Raw genomic sequence first — 20,324 nt, 5'->3', positions numbered from 1 at the left:
GCCGAACCGATTTCCCGCCGTTCGCAGACGGCTCACGAAAATTCCAGGAAGCCTCTGACGGATCATTTCGTGTCCACTACAGAAGTCGTCGAGAAACTGGTGTTGAATCTCACACTATGTTGTAAGTCAACAACGTGCATTTGCGACGCTATTTTAACTACGATTGCTCTCAAATTACGAGAGTGATTGGCGTCCTAAAAGAACCATCGTAACCAGTATCACTTTTGTTGAATGGCTACATATATTCACACGTGGGCTATCCGGAAAGTACCCTTTTATACGATCGATTTTCTTGTTTCAATTGAATACTTTAAACAAGTGCGTCTACTGTAGCGCCCATGGCGTTTTATTGTCGTACCGAGTCTTCTCGAGTGGTCATTTTCATTTAGACATCAGCGCCAAAATTGCCGGTGCGCAGTTTGGCATCTGAATGCTGAAAGCGAGGTTATGAGGGCTATCCTTTTTACGAAAAAATCGAAATATAGTAACAAAATGTAGTAACAAGCAATGACAATGGAGTTTATTAATGATATAAGCAGAATTCATAGTGTAAGTTCTTGGCAAATGTCGTCTGATAAATTGTTCACACTCTTAATCACTGAAAGGATACGAAAAGTATCATCCAAACATATCAGAACATATACATTTATCGCTGTAGAAAGTACATACTTGCAAACACATCAGACAATGCGCAGGACACAGTAAATAGTGCCTTTTCTGCATTATCCTTTGAATCTTGTTTTCTTGCTAAGTGTAAACAACAACGGAAATTATTTCGTCCAATAACTTTCATTTAACACATTTATCTACTTATGATCTTATTTACGTCTGTATTAGATTTTTTCCCTGCTAATCATAAATACTTTTGCTATCGAATATTTCGTCGCTCTTGAAGACCAGAAGAACACTAGTAGAAAAAAAATTATAGGACATTGTGTAACCTTTCACTCTGCCATGAAAACAAAACAAACGAAATGATAAAGATTAAGAAGACACAGAAGCACTAAAACCATTTCTGAAATGGGATTGAGCACGACCAGAATAGGTTATAACTTCTGAGGTTAGCAGACGCCGCCATAGGCCCTTGTCTCTGCGCATGGGCAGTGTATACAGGGTGTTACAAAAAGGTACGGCCTAACTTTCAGGAAACATTCCTCACACACAAATAAAGAAAAGATGTTATGTGTACATGTGTCCGGAAACGCTTAATTTCCATGTTAGAGCTCATTTTAGTTTCGTCAGTATGTACTGCACTCTCTCGATTCATCACCAGCTGGCCCAATTGACGAGAATCCGCACGCAATTGTGCAATCACGTCACCAACGCGGGTTTTCTGTGAACGTTTGGGCAGGCATTGTTGGTGATGTCTTGATTGGGCCCCATATTCTTCCACCTACGCTCAATGGAGCACGTTATCATGATTTCATACGGGATACTCTACCTGTGCTGCTAGAATATGTGCCTTTACAAGTACGACACAACATGTGGTTCATGCACGATGGAGCTCCTGCACATTTCAGTCGAAGTGTTCGTACGCTTCTCAACAACAGATTCGGTGACCGATGGATTGGCAGAGGCGGATCAATTCCATTGCCTCCACGCTCTCCTGACCTCAACCCTCTTGACTTTCATTTATGGGGGCATTTGAAAGCTCTTGTCTACGCAACCCCGGTACCAAATGTAGAGACTCTTCGTGCTCGTATTGTGGACGGCTGTGATACAATACGCCATTCTCCAGGGCTGCATCAGCGCATCAGGGATTCCATGCGACGGAGGGTGGATGCATTTATCCTCGCTAACGGAGGACATTTTGAACATTTCCTGTAACAAAGTGTTTGAAGTCACGCTGGTTCGTTCTGTTGCTGTGTGTTTCCATTCCATGATTAATGTGATTTGAAGAGAAGTAATAAAATGAGCTCTAACATGGAAAGTAAGCGTTTCCGGACACATGTCCACATAACATATTTTCTTTCTTTGTGTGTGAGGAATGTTTCCTGAAAGTTTGGCCGTACCTTTTTGTAACACCCTGTATAGAAAAACCATACTCGGAAATTCACAACTCCAAACTCGGCACAAGCTGAAGTCACTGACGTCAGACACACTCGCGATGTGGCTGGTTGCTGATCTACACGCAGGCACTTCGAGTAATCGATTTTGACCAGAAAGTCGCTCAAGTAAAATGGGCATTAGACAGTAAACATTAGAAAAAATTTAAAATTACAACTATGTATTACTTTTCTACAGAATCACCATTCAGATTTAAGCATTAATTATGTCTCTTAACGAGCCGAGAAATTATTCTTACATATAAAGTTCTGGCACATGAATTTTGGAACCAAATGAACACACAACGTCTGGTAACCTATCGTCGTGAAGTAAAATCAACTCTGACCGAGGAAAATTCATGGAGCAGACAGGTTCAAATGTAATCACCAGTTTACAAAACAACGCTTTTCTTGTGTACAACTACAAACTGAAATAATACAGAAGTTGCTGACACGTAAATAACGCCACTCCGCACTATTGAAGATCGAAATATTTTCTTCGATCTGCCAGGAGAGGTTAAGTCATTTTTCAGCTATATGCAGAGTGCAGATAATAACTGATTTCGGGACAGTTCTTGGTGACCTTTCATAATTTACGTGATTAATTTAGAGCCATTTTATAGACACTCAGCAGCAGAGTAAGAAAGGATAATTCGAAATATTTTCTGTGAACAGTTACGTATGTTGCTAAGACTTTTTTCTATTGGATACTACGCTCCCCACCGTAATGGTAATAAAAATAATTATTTTTAAGCGTTCTGGGCCACTGTGGTGGGCAGCATTCCGTGAACAAGAAACATACGCGATGTGAATATTCCTTCGTTTACTTTACACATATCTGAGTATTCCGATGTGTTTACCACGACGGCAAACGGCGAACTCACTCTCGACATTGAACTGTAAATTATACAAGGCGAAACTTCCCTTGGACAAAAATACTGCAGCAGCAGTTAGACCAAAGGTTGAGGGAGTACGTATGTATTAGCTGAAACCACCAAAAGAAACCAGCCACTGACTCCAACGCGTGCAAGCTACTTCTAACATTAAGATTAAATGCTATAGCAAGCTTTCAGATGATGGTAGCGCTTTGTTTAAAACAAGATGGAGCAAACAGCTTGCAGAGCTGTCCACAAGGTATCGCCCTATATTACCTATCTGAAGAAAGGGCTGATCAAAATGCCCAATTAAGAAAAATGATATGATGAAAACCCAGTGTGGTTTTTATCAAATAGCACGTTCTGCCGATGTTCTATGCGCTATGGACTGTGATCACATCTCCATCGTATCTCCTGGTGGCAAAAGTGCAGATACGTTTTGGAATCGTCACGGATAGTTTTCGTTAAGGGTAACAACCAACCTCAGACGCCAATCTTAATCAGAGAGTATTAAAATGTATACAAAGCATCCAACGGAACTTCGTGATGAAACATTGTCTACAAATCAATTCCAAAACAGCAGAAAAGGAAGTAACACGAGTCAGTGCAAAGGGTGTGGAATTTATTAAAAATGTATTTATAAAAAAGAGTTAACGCCTTTTCCTTGCTGGCAGTAGTAACTTAATCAGATTTTGTTTGCATTCTATTGTGTCTTTACATTGGCCCAACACGATTTCCAGAAACAAATTTGTTGGGTGGGGAAAAGTCCTAAAAAATTCAATTTCTTAGCTACCGTCAAAATTGACGTCCACTCAGTGGTGGTAACACAATTGGCCCTTAGAAGTATTGAACAAATAAAATACTTCACTTCGCTTTCCAACAATCAAGCAACTACTTCATTTCTTGCATCTCTATTACTGTACTTCTCGCAACGGCGAGCCCCAAAAACTATTGCTGTCTGTTTTTTTTTCTTTTTTTGCTTCTTAAAATGGTGTTAATTTTTACGAAACTGAAAATTCTGCGAAATTTCATAATTACCACCGAACCAGAAAATGCAATATTCCTTTTCTAATGTACAGCGGAGATAAAAAACGAGTTTCAAAACCAGAGAAAATATAAAACGGGACAACGCTATATAGAGAAATGCAGCTCGAATACACATTAAGAAGTAACGTCACAACAAACGTTACAACACTGTTCGAAGTTGACGTATAGTATCCTAAATCCGCTTGACCCACTACTAGCAATTAGACTGTTCAAGGACCAAATAGAGCTAAAAACTAAATGACTACATCTCAGTAAGCAAAAAGTTGTGCACGACTTGGAGGTCCTAAAGCGTTTTCGACTTGCATATGACAATAGACTGGTACGATGCAATGTAAAAATTGATAGAAACCTAGAAACAAATATACAGTTTGCAAAATCGAAAATTATTTAACAAACGACGGCGTTATTTTTTTTACTTTTGCAAAATATGTTGCGGCCCAGAAGAAAGCAAACGAAATGAAAATCTCAAATTCTCGTTTACGATTCAAATTGTACAAAACATCATGAACGTTACCTGTGAACACACCGAAGCGAAGTTGATTGGAATCTTATCCATTGCCAACAGCAACCCATGATGCATGCAGCTGTGCAGCGAACACACATCGATGGCGCAATAACCGATTCTGCTCTAATATCGTACTCACCCTTTAAATAGACGCTCATTTGTTATCGATATATTTGATTACTTCAGTCGAAGACAATGATTATTCTGTGTGGGAACCGATATGGCATACGCTTGCTGTTTACAAGTAAGTGCTGAAAAACTGGAAACTTACCGGATTTCTCTAATAGAGCATCTTCGTGAAGTCTATTCTCGTAGGTTCCAGCACCAAAATTCTCTATATTATTGAGTGTGACAATGCGCGGTTATCACATGACCTAATATACGTGAGGGGGTGGAGGGAGGGAGATATTTCTTTAGCGTATGATAACAGAAATCAGTTTCAGCTCAGAGGATTATCAAATATTATAGGAGTTTGTAATTACAATGAGAACATTAAGTGGAAGACTTTCAGTATCTGAGTGACATTCCACAAAAGATGTCTAACGGGCAGTAAGGAGATGTTAAGAGGATGAATACGCTTGGATTGACTAAAAATCTTGTGGTGAAATAAAATCGTAAAATGATACCGAAATATGGCTGCAGTTGCTGAATATCGCTCCTGATTCAAGCAGATAACTTATTTTTGTGATATAATTTATCATTTCTGCACACTTAACGTACGCGTATGCTTGAGCCCGTAAGTTTTTTATATTGTGAAAAAAAAATCAATCTTCAAACGATTTCGTGGAAACGTAATGCTAGTTAATGATGGAAAATTGGGTTTCTCTAACGACTGCTTCAATTGTTTTCATCAGTCGATGTCGGAATGAAATGCTTTCTAAGAGCAAGCAGTATGTACCATCGACTTGTCTCTTCGGTTGCGGGATGCCGCTAATATATTGGCTATTCAAGAAGCAGCATACCCATTTTCAGCGCGTGATCATTTTCGTCGTTACTTTCACGACAAATATACTTGAAGTGGCACAATATGGATTCTTAAAAAATGTATTTAACTTCCGAATTTCCTAAAACTGTCAGCGTAGCTAATTCACGTAAATCTGCTGCTTCCCATAGCCTCACGTTGATTTTAATACGTGTCAGAAATTGACAGCACTTCTCATTTTCTTTCTGTGGCTTTGGGCTGTTTCTGTCTCAAAAATTCAAAAAGTGCAGTGAACTGAGATTCAGTCTGTTTACTACCCAAAGCTTTAAGTATTGCAATGTAAATCACATGGACATCGTCACTCTTAACTACGTAAAATTAACTACCTTTTAATCTGCCTCGTAATAGTCTGTGACGGCTATATTGCTTTTAATCGGGATGACACAGAATCTTAAGTAATAAAGTTCTATCTATCTGTATCAGAAAAAATTAAAAACAATATTCCATTCACCTTATTTACAAACCAAAAAAGTGAGATGAAAGACATCAAGAAAATTTGAAGATTTGGAGTCGCAAATCTCTCTCTCTCTCTCTCTCTCTCTCTCTCTCTCTCTCTCTCTCTCTCGGATTTGATAGATTGGCAGACATGTGGCTATGGAAGGAAGTAGCACAATGAGAACTGAAAATGGAATGTGCTGCAAACTGAGAGATATAACAAACAGAAAAAAAGCTATGTGTCGACACTGGGTTCAGGCTCTGGCCTGAGGACACACATGAAATATTGTATTATGAAGGCCTGGAAAGAGGTGGAGGGGTGGGGGGAGACCATAACGCTGTTTGAAATCTGGTAACTTCAGTTACCTTACCTTCCGTTAGTCACGCGGACCTCACAGGTGCAAGTGTTTTTGGTTGATTCGTTTCAGGTCCTCGTCAGTAATTATCTGATTTCTCCATCTAACCTTCACAAAACTGTAAACGTCATCAAAGGTTTGCTGATAACATTGGAATTCTGTCAGAGACAGCAAGGGGCTTGGGTTCACTGAACCCTCTGCCAGGCACTTTATTGTAAATAGCAGAGTAATCACTTAGATTTAGAAGATTAGATGAATGGAATGGACAGCGTCTGGACAGGAGGATATAAGATGGACATCAACAAAAGCAAAATAAGGGAATGTAACCGAATTCAACAACGATGCGGGGAGAATTAGATAAGGAAATGAGACATTAAAAGTAGTTGAGGAGTTATACTACTTGGGCAAGAAAATAGCTGACAACGGCGAAGCAGATACGATTTAAGATGTACACTGGCTGGACAAGAAAGATGTTCCTAAAGGAGAGAAACCTTTTAACATGGAATATAAATTCAAGTGTTAGAAAAAACGTCGGCCTCGGTAGCTGCGGGGTCAGAGAGGCTGATCGCTACCCGAAGGGGCCCTGGTTCGATTTATGGTCGAGTCGGTGATTTTCTCCGCTCGGGGACTAGATGTGTTGTCCTTACATTCGTATCGCCGTAGCTGACAAGAACATTGTCTCAAATACACTGTCTTATCGTCTTTCCATTACTCAGATCACTGAATGGGTTCGAACCGAAAGATAATAATCTGAAATTTTAAAAAAAAAGTTGTAGAAAGTCTTTTTTGAAGATATCTGTCTGGAGTCCTTGTATAGAAGTGAAACGTGGACGATAAGTATAAGAGGCAGTCGGATGAAAACCGAATATCCGTCACAATGGGACCGTGGAATGGTTCCATACAAAAGTCATTACCATGTTTATTAAGACATTTATCCCACTGGGGAACGAGAGGATCAGTTGCTGTAGAACGCTGCAACTCTTGCACTTCCTCGTCCGTCTGAAACCGACGTCCACGGATGTCTTTCTTTAGGTCGCCAAAGATTTGAAAAAAATCACACTGAGAAAAATCTGGGCTGCAAGTAGGATGTTGTGTTTCCCAATCAAATCGCTGGGGCGTAGCCTTCGTCCGATTGGCAGTGTGGAGGCGAGCCTTACGGTGCATCAGGATGAAGTGTTGAAGTTTCTGCAAATTGTCTTCATAGTGCTGCGCAGTGATTGTGGCTAGACACACGCTCGAAAACCTCGACGAACAGTGGGGCCTCTACGTTCGAAGGCGGCGGCCATCATGCCCTTACCGGAAATTGTGTGAACAGCTTTGGATTTATCTGCCGGGGAAGATGTGGGATGTTTCCACTGCTGGCTTTGCCATTTGCCCGTGGGCTGTCGGAATCATTCTGTTGCACGGTAACGCCCACCCCCACACTACCAATTAGACGAAGGCCACGCTTCAGCGAATTGGTTGGGAAACACTGTTCGGATCTTTCACCGTGTGGTTTTTCATATCTTTGACGACCCGAAGATAGACATGCGTGGACGTCAGACGAAGAAGTGCAAGAGTGGGTGCGACTGTGGATCTTTCAACAGCCGCCGATATTCTACGAGCAGGAACTGATCGTATCGGCTCGTTTCATCTCCCAGTAGGATAAATGTCTTAATGCGCGCCGCGCGGTGATTGCTTTTGAATGGAACCATTCCATGATCCCGATGTAGCGGATACTCTGTTATCATTTGACTATCCCTCATAATTCAGATAAAACGAGGATAGAGGTTTCTGACATGTGACGCTACAGAAGAATGCAGAAGTTTAGCTGAAACAAATGACGAGGTACTGAATCGAACTAGGGAGAAGAGTTTTCTGGCACATCTGGAGCAAAAGAAGGGATCTGTTGGTAGGACACATTCTCAGAAATCAATGGGTCATCAATATAGTACTGGAGGGAAGTGTAAGCACGTTCAAAAGGATGCAGAGTGCAGTAGTTATTGGGAGATGAAGAGGCTTGCACGATAGAGTAGCCCGAAGATATGCATCAAACCAGTCTTCAGACTGAATGCAACAGTAAAAAATGCAACCGGTATCATTCGATGCGATTGTATCAACGTGAGTGAAAATATCAACTGAAACATATTGAGATGAAGGTCTAGATTCTTTTTTTTTTTTCCTCGTCATCAGTCTTCTGGTGGTTTGATGCGGCCCGCCACGAATTCTTTTCCTGAGCCAACCTTTTCATCTTATAGCAGCCGTTGCAACCTACGTCCTCAATTATTTGCTGGATGTATTTCAATTCAGGCCTTCCTCTACACCTCCCTCTTGTACCATGGAAGTTATTCCCTGATGTCTCAACAGATGTCCCATCATCCCGTACCTCCTTTTTTTCACTGTTTTCCACATATTCGTATCCTCGCCAATTCTGCGGAGAACCTCCACATTCCTGACCTTATCAGTCCATCAACTTTTCAACATCCTTCTGTAGCATCACATCTCAAATGTTTCGGTTCTCTTTTGTTCCGATACAATACTGTGCTCCAAACGTACTTTCTAAGACATTTCTTCCTCAAATCGAGGTCCACGTTTGAGACCAGTAGACTTCACTTGGCCTGGAATGCCCTTCTTGCCAGTGCTAGTCTGCTTTTTATGTCCTCCTTGCTCCGTCCGTCATGGGTTATTTTGCTGCCTAGGTAGCAGAACTACTTTGTCTAAACCGTGATCCCCAATTCTGATGTTACGTTTCTTGCTGTTCTCATTTCTGCTACTTCTCATTACTTTGGTCTTTCTTCGATTTACTCTGAATTCATATTCTGTATTTATTAGACTGTCCATTTCATTCAGCAGATCATGTAATTTTTCTTCACTTTCATTCAGGATTGCAATGTCATCAGAGAATCTGATCACCGATATCCTTTCATCTTCAAATTTAATTTCACTGTTGAACCTTTCTTTTATATCCGTCATTACTTCTTCGATGTATAGACTAATCAATAGGGGTGAAGAACTACATCCTGTCTTACGTTCTTTTTTAATCCGTACACTCCGTTCTCGGTCTTCCAGTCTTAGTGTTCCTCTTGGTTCTTGCGCATATTGTATATTATCCGTCTTTCCATACAACTTACCCATATTTATTTCAGAATTTCGAAAATCTTGCACCATTTGATATTGCGAAATGCTTTTTCCAGGCCGACAAATCCTATGAACGTGTCGTAATTTTTCTTCAGTCTCGCTTGCGTTAGTTCAAATGGCTCTAAGCACAATGGGACTTACCATCCAAGGTCGTCAGTTAACTAGACTTTGAATTACTTAAACCTAACTAACCCAAGGACATCACACACATCCATGCCCGAGGCAAGATTCGAACCTGCGACCGTAACAGCAGCGCGGTTCCGGACTGAAGCGCCTAGAACCGCTCGGCCACAGCGGCAGGCCAGATTCTCAATTTTCTTTTCCATTCTTCTGTATATATCACTTGTCAGCAGCTTGTATGCTTGAGTTGTTAGGCTCATTGTGCAGTAATGCTCGCATTTGTCGGTTCTTGCAATCTTCGAAATTGTGTGGACGTAGTCTGACGGTATAAAGCAGTCTCATATATTCAAATGGTTCTGAGCACTATGGGACTTGCCGTTCCAGACTGTAGCGCCTAGAATCGCTCGGCTACTCCGTCTGGCTCATATATTCTACACACCAATATGTGAATAGTCGATTTGTTGCCACTCCCCCCTATAGAGTTAAGAAATTGCGTTGGATTGTTGTCTATCCTTTCTGTCTTATTTGATCTTAATTCGTTCAAAGCTCTTTAAAATTCTGATTCCAATGCCGGATCCCTTTCTCTTCCCTGTCGACTCCTGTTTCTTCTTCCATCACGCCATCAGACAAATTGTCCTCCTCTTAGAGGCCTTCAGTGTACTCCTTCCACCTATCCGCTCTCTCCTCTGCAATTAACACTGGAATTCCCATTGCACTCTTAATGTTCCCGCCCTTGCTTCTAATTTCGGCGAAGGTTTGTCTAGAGTTTTCTGTTTGCTGAGTCAGTATTTGCGACACTTTTTTCCGAGGCTGAAAAGAAAGAAGTACTCGATACGAAGAAGAATCTGTACTTCTTCCGTGTCCTTAAGGGCACGGTGATTTGTAGAGCATGCTGCTTGGCTTGTGGTGAGGTGAGAGTCGTGTCGCCTGTGTGGGCGGCTCGCATTGCTTCCCGCGTGGTCCTGACGCGAGACGCCACTCAGATAAAGCAGGGAAGACTGTGAGACGTAACGGGAGCGGCGAGGAGAATGCGCGCGTTGCATAACCGGCGCTGCGCGAGATAACGCGCCCGCCCGTGGGACAGCGCGCAGAGCTTCCTGTGGCAGTGAGTCAGCGGGCGGGACGCGCCCTTCACCCACAATGCCGGCAAACAACGCACGCCTGCCACTGTGCCATCAACACCTGAGCATTGCCACCTGCTGGCCGCGTCCCAGCCGTACCATTCCACACCACCACTACACTGCGCATCACAAATAAAGGGTTACTTTGAAACTTCCTGGCAGATTAAAACTGTGTGCCGGACCGAGACTCGAACTCGGGACCTTTGCCTTTCGCGAGCAAGTGCTCTACCAACCGAGCTACCCGAGCACGATTCACGCCCCGTCCTCACAGCTTTACTTCTGCCAGTAGCTCGTCTCCTACCTTCCAAACTTTACAGAAGCTTTCCTGCGAACCTTGCAGAACTAGCACTCCTGAAAGAAAGGAAATTGCGGAGACATGGCTTAGCCACAGTCTGGGGGATGTTTCCAGAATGAGAGCTTCTGTAAAGTTTGGAAGGTAGGAGACGAGGTACTGGCAGAATTAAAGCTGTGAGGACGGGGCGTGAGTCGTGCTTGGGTAGCTCAGTTGGTAGAGCACTTGCCCGCGAAAGGCAAAGGTCCCGAGTTCGAGTCTCGGTCCGGCACACAGTTTTAACCTGCCAGGAAGTTTCATATCAGCGCGCACTCCGCTGCAGAGTGAAAATCTCATTCTGGAAAGGGTTACTTTTTCGGAATTTCCTAGCTGTCTCCCACTGCGACACAGAACTTCGAAATATGGCGCTCGTAGGTGCGTACAACCCTTCCTCTGTAGTAATGCAAAAGTGTGCGGCCTTGCTGCTTCACCCTCTGGTAACTTCAAATAGCAAGGTGTCGACAAATGCGGAAAAGTTTAAGGGATGGGTTAACGATGTCACATTGGCACCAAATGTCACCGCACACGATGGGAAATTTGTCACACCCCCTCGTACCACGTTACACCCCTTCTCTGGAAGAGTCTGCGATGGAGGCCAGAACTCAGACGCCCAGAGACATTTGAAACCACCGCTCGGAACTGACACGAAAAGGCCTCAGAAGGTGGCATACACAGCTTCAATGAAACCACTCCTTCCCTCGAGGGAAAATGCCAAGAAATCTATAGGTAAGTTGACTCTACCTAATGTGATTAGTTGATCAACTGCGGACTGATTTCTGTACGCGTTTTTTTATCACATTCTCAGGGAAACAGTTGAAAAGCAATGGGGACAGCCCATCTCCTTGTGTTACTCCCGTTTCGATTTGGATCGGATCTGAGAGTTCGGCCGTAAATTTAACCCTGAACTTGTATCTGTCAGTGTTTTATCACTACTTGTGTTTTCAGTTCTAGAACTTGTTGGTTTTAATATTCAGAAAAGTGATTCCCAGTCAACTGAGTCATAAGATTTTTTTGAAATGAACAAAGTGCAGAATAAATTTTTGCTACAAATTGTCACATGTCTTAGAATTAGCTTTAGGTTCGAGATTTACTCTGGACACGAGCGGCCTGGTATGAATCCTGCATGATGATTTCCAATTTTTGGTACAAGTCGTTTCTGTGCTCTACCGAGAAGACATTGGGATACAATTTTGTATGCAACTGATATTAGTGTGATACCCCTACATTAGATCCGTACAAACATGGACTCATCAAGCTTATACAGGACGACCTGGCAAATGCACCATCATCATCATCATCATCATCTAATCATCATCATCATCATCATACCACCACCACAACCACAAGCAGAAACAGCTACATGACATCCATTACTGGGTAAAAACTTCCGATTTTTACCATGCACAGTGGTCGCCACCCATATACATACATGTTTCTCCTAAATGTTTTCAGTATCATCTATTCACCTTCCATTAGGTCATCGTCTCGGTATTTTCTTATCTCTTTGTATCCAGAGAAGAATTTCCAAGACCTACATCTACTATCATTCTCCTTGCTGCATGCCCTGTCTGTCTCCATTGCATATTCATTGTACGCGGAATTACACCTTCCACTGCAACCTGTGCCCTGATTCAATTTTTACTTTGCTGCGTCCTCCTGTAAGTCCAACACGCCTGCTGATCAACCATCTGTTTTGAATTATTATTCGAAGTTTTACTGCCGTAAATAAAATACACACCAGTTGTAAATTTTTCCAGTTTAAACTCTTCTTAAATTTTTCAAAATACTGTTTAGATTTATTTGTTGTTGGAGAGGGACCATCTTGAGCAAAACACAATTTCTATTTTTATTTCCCAGTCATGTTTCGCTGAAGTTGCTGCACATAACTGTTCTACAGTTCCGTATGTTCGCAGATGAAAAATTGTGCAACAAAACTGCATTAAATAACACAAAAATCCAGGAAATCCACAGCTTGTGGTAACAAGGAAATGTACAAAACTGGGTTTTTAAGATATGTAAATACTGCCTTAAAAACTCAAATTTTAATTGTACAAGTAGAAAAAACATTTTTCCTGTTTTACTGAAAGGTAATAAAAATTCCAGCGAAATATGTCTGGGAAATAAAAATTAAAATTATGTTTTGCTCAAGGCGGACCCTCTCCAGAAATCTATTTGGAAGCGAACACGCACAGAAGAGCTTCAACCTCAAGATGATTACTGTCTAGATTACCGACAGTATTCCACACTATTTTTGCCATTTCCTTTGCAGACAATTCAGTCGTTCTTCCACTGCCATAAATACAAAAACTCATGAACAGATTCTGCACCTTCACCGTTCATTTGAACTATTTCCTTGTCGATGTGCTTGTATAAAATACTTACAGCCCGTAATTTATATTCGGGATTATTTTTAAATTTACTCTTCCATTAGAAGCTGATGTTTATCTGCATTAGGGACAAATAGTACATCGTAATTAGCGAAAAGATATACGATCCCTTCTTTGTGTAATTAATTTTTCTTCTAGAGTTGCTAGGAATGGCTCTGGTGATATGAAATTTCTTTGATTCCTATCTTCGATTCTGAATTTTCCACGATTGATATCTATCAAAGGCTCTTTATACTGTATCTGCAGTAAAAGCCAGGCCCGGCCCGCCCGCCCCCCCCCCCCCCCCCCCCCCCCCCACTCGACGACCGCTTGACACATTTACACGAAAAATGATTGTTTAGTGCTTTTTTTTTAACATGTTACACATTTGGTCTAAATACAAAGCTTATAATCGCTTGTAGGCGGGTACTGATTTCAACAACCCTCTACTGCCAATAAATCACTGCGATCATCCTTAAATAACTGATGTAGCAACAGCCTTGCTAATGAAGTCTGGTTACAAGTTAAGGCGATCGCCTACATTAGAGCCAGTCACATGAATTTTACCCCTTGCGAATCTCGTTTTGGGGCGGCGACGGCAAGGTCGAATGTAGCTTACGAATTTTATATAAAGTCCGTTAGCTGGAACGGAAGCGGAACGTCGCCCTGGTGCACAGTATATGCCCGTCCGAAGAGCGGCTGCGTAATTTGAGAGGCTTCCCACGAGAAGCCGTACGCAACAGCCTGTCCAGGGTCGGCGTGTGTCGCAGCAGGTGGCCGGCAGCGAGAATCCGGAAGGCCGGCCGGGTATGTAGTGCCCTTTCCTCTCCTGGTAGTCCGGCGATCACTTCGCGTGCGGTGGCGACGAGCAGAGGTGACGCCACTTTTGTGCCGTCTCATCCATATCTAAGTGGCGCTACAGCCGACGTACCAGCGGGACCTGCTGAATCTGAAGTAGTTGGCACAGCCTCCTAAGAAGATAAAACCAGCGCTCAGCCGAGACATGACTCATGCCTTACGAATTAAGTCAGCATTCCAGTGGCGGGACGAGTTGACACACCTCAATAGGCAGCTGCCTTCTGAAAACAAACTTTTACTAGCGCATGTTTCAGAGTTTCTTAATAAGCAGCACAGTGGTTATTATTTCTGCTGCCGTACGTCTATACATTTCGTATTTACAAAAACAATTGTATGTATAAATGTACGCTGCACATCTCGTAAACCACTGGGTCTGTTTCAGCCAAACTTGGTACACATATCACTATCTCGAAAGAAAAAAAAAAAAATATGGGGGTAAGATACACTTACTTCCTATAGGGGTGGGGGTGAAAAGCGGATGATATAGAACCACAACTCAGGAACGTCTGAAGGAAACAAACAAATATTGTACACATCTGATGCCCTTTTAATAACTTTACTTGTCTTGCCCACACATTTATTTTTCAACAAACTTAGCGTTTCGACTCTCCGTCAGTTTCAAAGGTTGTTGAAAAATAAAAGAATGGTCAAAACATGTTCTTAAAAGTGCATCCCAATGGCCGCGTCGCCTCACAGCATTTTCATGCAAATTGCAGTATACACATGACTCACTATTTGTATAAAATATACTGTCGGCTTAATGTAACCGTACACCCCTAGCGGTGTGGTTTGAGTGGGGGGGGAAGTGAGGGAGGGAGGGAGGGAGGGAGGGAGGGAGGGAGGGAGGGAGGGAGAGAGAGAGAGAGAGAGAGAGAGAGATGTAGTGTATAAAAATATTGATAACGACCGGTATTAGTATAGAATCCAATCTTTCCAGCGTCGCTAGGGTCATCGGTGACATTCCAGATGACGTTTTACGCCCAGTGGTGGTGAGGGGGTTCGGTGCTTGGACGGTGACATGTTAGCATCTCTCTGCAACGTCTGAAGCAATTTCTACGGACTTTCGCACACGAATTACTTGCTATATGGAAAAAATTACTGTGACATTAAGACCTCTATGGTTGAGGGTGGAGGTGAAAAAGGGTTACATAAATGTACAATTCAGGAACGCCTGGGTCTGGAGCAATATCAACCGAATTTGGTATATACACGACGCATTATCTATATAAAAAATATTGTAGGAATAAGAAAGCCCTACTAACCCTTGGGGCTGGGATGAACAAGAAAAAAACTTCCTTACGTTTTTTTCGTTAGCTCATAAATGTGTGCAATGCGGAAAGAAGTAAGGCAGGCATGCCTAGCGTGACTTGTGGATGTCAACAAACTGAAATATTCTGGAAATGTCGAAGGAGCAGAACCGATTTATCTTAAAAAATCATTGGCTACTACAGGGAAAAAAATGTGGAAACCAGAGAAAAACATACACTAGACCAAACACACTTAAAGGAGAAACTGTTTTTAAAGTGCATCAACATATGTAGTCATTGAGACGCGCAAAATCACGTTTGTCATTCAGGATAGCAAACGGTTATATTTACCAGAAGAACTTAACTCACGAATGTTACACTTGTTATATTCAGACACAACTCCTCCAAATCCTGTGCAAACAATATAGACTGAGTTTTGAGACACTCTACAACATAGGTTGTGGGTACCCCAGAACTGACATGTTCAGTGTGTGTCAAATTTCAGAGCCGATTGTTCTAAGCTTGCTTTACAAACAACTAAGAAGATGCAACTCAGGTACAAACTATTTGAAATCGATTATACAAGAGGAAAGCACACAAGTTTTACGAGATTAAACGTTCAGAATGTTTGCAGTACAGAAAATATATGGTTAAGAAAGTAATCTGTGTGATTTACCAAAAAAATCCTCCTCTTCATAATATTTCAATCAAAGAAACATATTACCGCAGGCAGCTACAATTTCATTCATTCAATATTCATTTACTTTCATCCGGGAAAAATTAGTTTTATACCTATGACGAAACAGTTCCCAACAAAGACCTTCGACTACAATCACGAGTAGTAAACCCTTTAACGACGTAAGCTGCCATTTTTCATCAAAGAGCTTTCAAGACTCGAAATAATAGAAAAAGACCTGAAGGTAATGTTTTGGGGGTAACGAAGACGGTGGAGGTATGCTTCAAGTATTTGACGTCGTGACAGTTCTCATTTTTACCATTGTTTACAAATTATTAGTCTCATAGTTATTAGCTTGCTACACAAGAAATTTCGACCGACGAGCAAATACTCTTTTTCCACGTCAAAAAGAGAAACTAAGCAAGTCGTGAAGGTGGTGCAAAACTGGGCAGTTTATTTCAGTGCGTCGCTGGCCAGAAGACAGGAGAGCCGCCGCCTCCAGCGCTGGTACGGAATTCACGCCACCTGAGCCCCGCTTTCGCCAGCCTGCGTGCGTTCGCCGCACCTGTTGTTACCCGCCGTGTGGCGGCGGCCAGGAATGCCTCCGTTCCCATCCTTGGCCTCCCGGCCTGAGGAAGGTCGCGAGCCATCCAGTGCCGCTGCCGCCTCGGTTTTCGCACGCGCTGTAGACAGATGCCTCACAGCTAAAATGTAGTTTCCTCTAAATGACGTTAATAAAGCATATAAATTTTCCGTGTCACTCCGCAACCATAGTGAACATTTTTTGAATAAAACCGTCTCGATCGCTAATGTAGTTCTTTATTTATTACGTCGTTTCGCCTGCTACTATCATCAGATCCTGTTTACGGAGATCCACTGAGGTCTGTTACGAACAACGCACAGCTCGCCTCGTGATATCTACTGGCGGGAACGAAGCAACGACATGGACTTAGCAAAAAAATGCGAGCTTACCGAGTGTCTGACCAGATTCGCAGGTTGATTCAAGAGTTTCTTGCAGACAAACTCAACATGTCGCTTTTAACGGAACAAAATCGATAGACGTAAAGGTAATTTCGGGCATACCGCAGGGAAGTGTGACAGGACCGTTTTTTACTGTTAATAATGAAATATAAATGATCTAGTAGACTGCGTCACAAGCTCTTTAAGGTTGTTCGCAAACGATGTGGTTGCCTATATGAAGGTAGCGACGCTAGAAGACAATAACGATATGCAGAAGGACCAAACAGACGTACTATACAGTATATCTGTATGCGAGACAGCCTCGATACTTCAATGCGAATGCACAACAGGGTCCGTGCCTCTTTCGGGAACACAGGACTCGCAGAGAGTAAGTAGGTCATTGGGCAGTGCGCGCTACTCGCGAGTAACAAGTTAAGAATTTGGTTCGGACGGGAAACATGTTTGGATGTCCGACGTGGTTAAGGTAACCGCTCGCGTTAAGCGGGAGGTACGGGTTCGAGTCTCGGTCCGGCTCAAAAAATTTTCAACTTTCATGACTGATTTTTTTCGATGCCCGATTGCGACTGGAGTCGGTCTTTCCCTCGAAATTTTACCTACAGAGGACTGATGAATGGTACACGGACTGGCAGTTCACCATGAATGTAAGTTAATGTAACATATTGCGCGTACATAGGAGAAGAAATCCACTACTGTACTACCACACTATTGGTGACAAACTACTGGAAACGGTAACCACCGTAAAATATCGAAGGGTGTCTATCAGGAGCGACCTTAAGTGGAATGACCACATAAAGCAAGCAGTAGACAAATCATATGCCACACAGATTTGTAGGAAGAATCTTAAGGAAATGTCATTCATCCACTAAAGAAGTGGGTTACAAGGCACTTATCGACCGGTTCTTGAATATTGTTCATTAATCTGGGACGCTTCCCATGTAGGACAGATGAGAGGGAGAGGGAGAGGGAGAGGGAGAGGGAGAGGGAGAGGGAGAGGGAGAGGGAGAGGGAGAGGGAGAGGGAGAGGGAGAGGGAGAGGGAGAGGGAGAGGGAGAGGGAGAGGGAGAAGTCAACGAAGAGCGGCGCGTTTCGTCATGGGATGTTTTTAGTCTGGTCGAAAGCGTTACAGAGGCGCTCAAAAAACTCCAGTGGCAGACGATACAAGAGAGGAGTTGTGCATCACGCAGCGGTTAACTATTGAAACTACGAGAGAGTACTCTCTGGGATGAGTGGAACAACATATTACTTCCTCCCACATATGTCTCGCGAAATAACCACAACGAGAAAATTCGAGAAATTGAAGCTAATGTATAGGTTTACCAAAAATGATTCTTCCAACGTCTACCCGCCAGTGGAACACGAAAGGGGGGATCAGTTATTGACACCAGAAGTATATCCGCCACACGCTGTCAGATGGCTTGCGAAGTTTCGATGTGAACATAGGTGAAGTGAAGAATATTGTTAAAAAAGTGTCGTTGAAACTCCGACAATAGCGGTTTTACTACTATAATAAATCTCACAAGTTTCTATAGATTTCTGAGAAATATGCTTTGCGTAGCTCTGAACTAAATTATTTTGCTTTACTCTTTCTCTGTACAGGACTTCATGTCAGAATACGACGAAGGGGCAACAGTTTTTTTTTTTCGTGGTTCTTTTGCTGGCAGTGTTTTCAGTAGTAAACAGCTTGGGCCTAACGAATCGGCTTCTCCCGGCGTGGTAACTGTGATTTCACCCAGAGGCCTAATAAGCTGGCCGGCCGCAGTGGACGAGCGGTTATAGACGCTTCAGCCTGGAACCGCGCGACCGCTACGGTCGCAGGTTCGAATCCTGCCTCGGCCATGGACTTGTGTTATGTCCTTAGGTTAGTTAGGTTTAAGTAGTTCTAAGCTCTAGGGGACTGATGACCTCAGATGTTAAGTCCCATAGTGCTCAGAGCCATTTGAACCTAATAAGCTGTCTTGAAGTTCACGTACCGCTGCCAACACAACGAGCTTCGGAAGATTTCTGTTCTGCGTATCTTCTCCCGTCCCACTGCAGTGGAGACGTTAGCCAGCGGGGCCTCGTAGGGGACCATATGGCACTGGCATCCGTGTAGGAAGCATTCCAGTATTCTTCTCGGCATGCAGTTCGCAAAGAGTGCAAATAGTAATTTCCTACAAATCTTTCCTCTTTGAAGCGGTCTAGTGGCTAGCGCTGCTGCCTCTGGATCACGGGGTACCGGGTTAGATTCCCGGCCGAGTTGGGGATTTTCTTTGCCAGGGGACTGGGTGTTTGTGCTGTCCTCGTCATTTCATCATCATCATCATCATCATCATCATCATCATTTGTGACAGTGACCAGTTTGGAATGTGAAAAAAAATGATGTAAAAACTGAGACTTCCTACGGGCACTTATGACCGCGCAGTTTAGCGCCCCACAAACCAATCATCATCATCATCATCATCATCATCATCATCATCATCATCGGAGCGGGGTGGTCGCTGTTGTGGAACTTTCTGGATTTTTGCCGTGTAGGAGATGTTTCGTAATAATGGAGAGTAAGAGATATACAATACTCGCAGACAGAAGCTATGAATCAAACCGCGCCGTGTGCGTGGATAGCTCGTAAACTAACAGTATTGGCCACGACTGATAAAGAACCTGGTCCACCCCCTGTTTGACACTTGTGGTAATCTATCAGGAAGGTTCATGCTTTAAGAAGCTATGAACGGTTATAGTATCAACGGAACAAGGGTATAAAAGGGTGAACAAGAACTCTACCGAAACAATTTCGGAGGATGTTTAGGACTTCTTCTTTTGGTATCTTTTTATTTTACTTTGTTTTACACCTCTGGTTCCCAAGAACCTAACTGAGGAGCAAATCTCCATGGTCATCTATAACTACACCTATACTCTGCAAACCACCGTGAGGTGCATGGCAGAGGGTACTTGTCAATGTACCATATTAGTGTTTCTTTCCGCTGCATTCTGGTATGGAGCGCGGGAAGAATGATTATTTGAATGCCTCTGTGCGTGCAGTAATTATTCTTATCCTCACGATCCCTATGTGAGCGATGCGTAGGGGACTGTAGTATATTCCTAGAATTATCATCTGAAGCCAACTCTTGAAACTTTGTTAACAGACTTTCTCAGGATAGTTTACATCTATCTTCAGGAGCCTTACAGTTTAGTTCCTTCAGTTTCTCTGTGATACTCTCCCACAGATCAAATGAACCCGTGACCATTCGTGCTGCCCTTCTCTGTAAACGTTCAATATCCCCCGTTA

The 20,324-nt window shown here is 42.8% G+C and overlaps 1 protein-coding gene across 1 annotated transcript in view; it reads right to left on the bottom strand.

Moving 5' to 3' along the window:
* Positions 1-16,695, bottom strand: part of LOC124805745 (protein inscuteable homolog) — a 153,218-nt gene extending 136,523 nt beyond the window's left edge. The window contains exon 1 of the mRNA XM_047266313.1: positions 16,607-16,695. Within this exon, the coding sequence (XP_047122269.1) occupies positions 16,607-16,695 (89 nt within the window). The remainder of the gene's footprint in view (positions 1-16,606) is intronic.
* Between the last annotated feature and the right edge of the window lie 3,629 nt (positions 16,696-20,324).

The sequence above is a fragment of the Schistocerca piceifrons genome, chromosome 7 (assembly GCF_021461385.2).
Source record: "Schistocerca piceifrons isolate TAMUIC-IGC-003096 chromosome 7, iqSchPice1.1, whole genome shotgun sequence".
Lineage (NCBI taxonomy): Eukaryota > Metazoa > Arthropoda > Insecta > Orthoptera > Acrididae > Schistocerca > Schistocerca piceifrons.
This window is presented reverse-complemented; position numbering and strand designations above follow the sequence as displayed.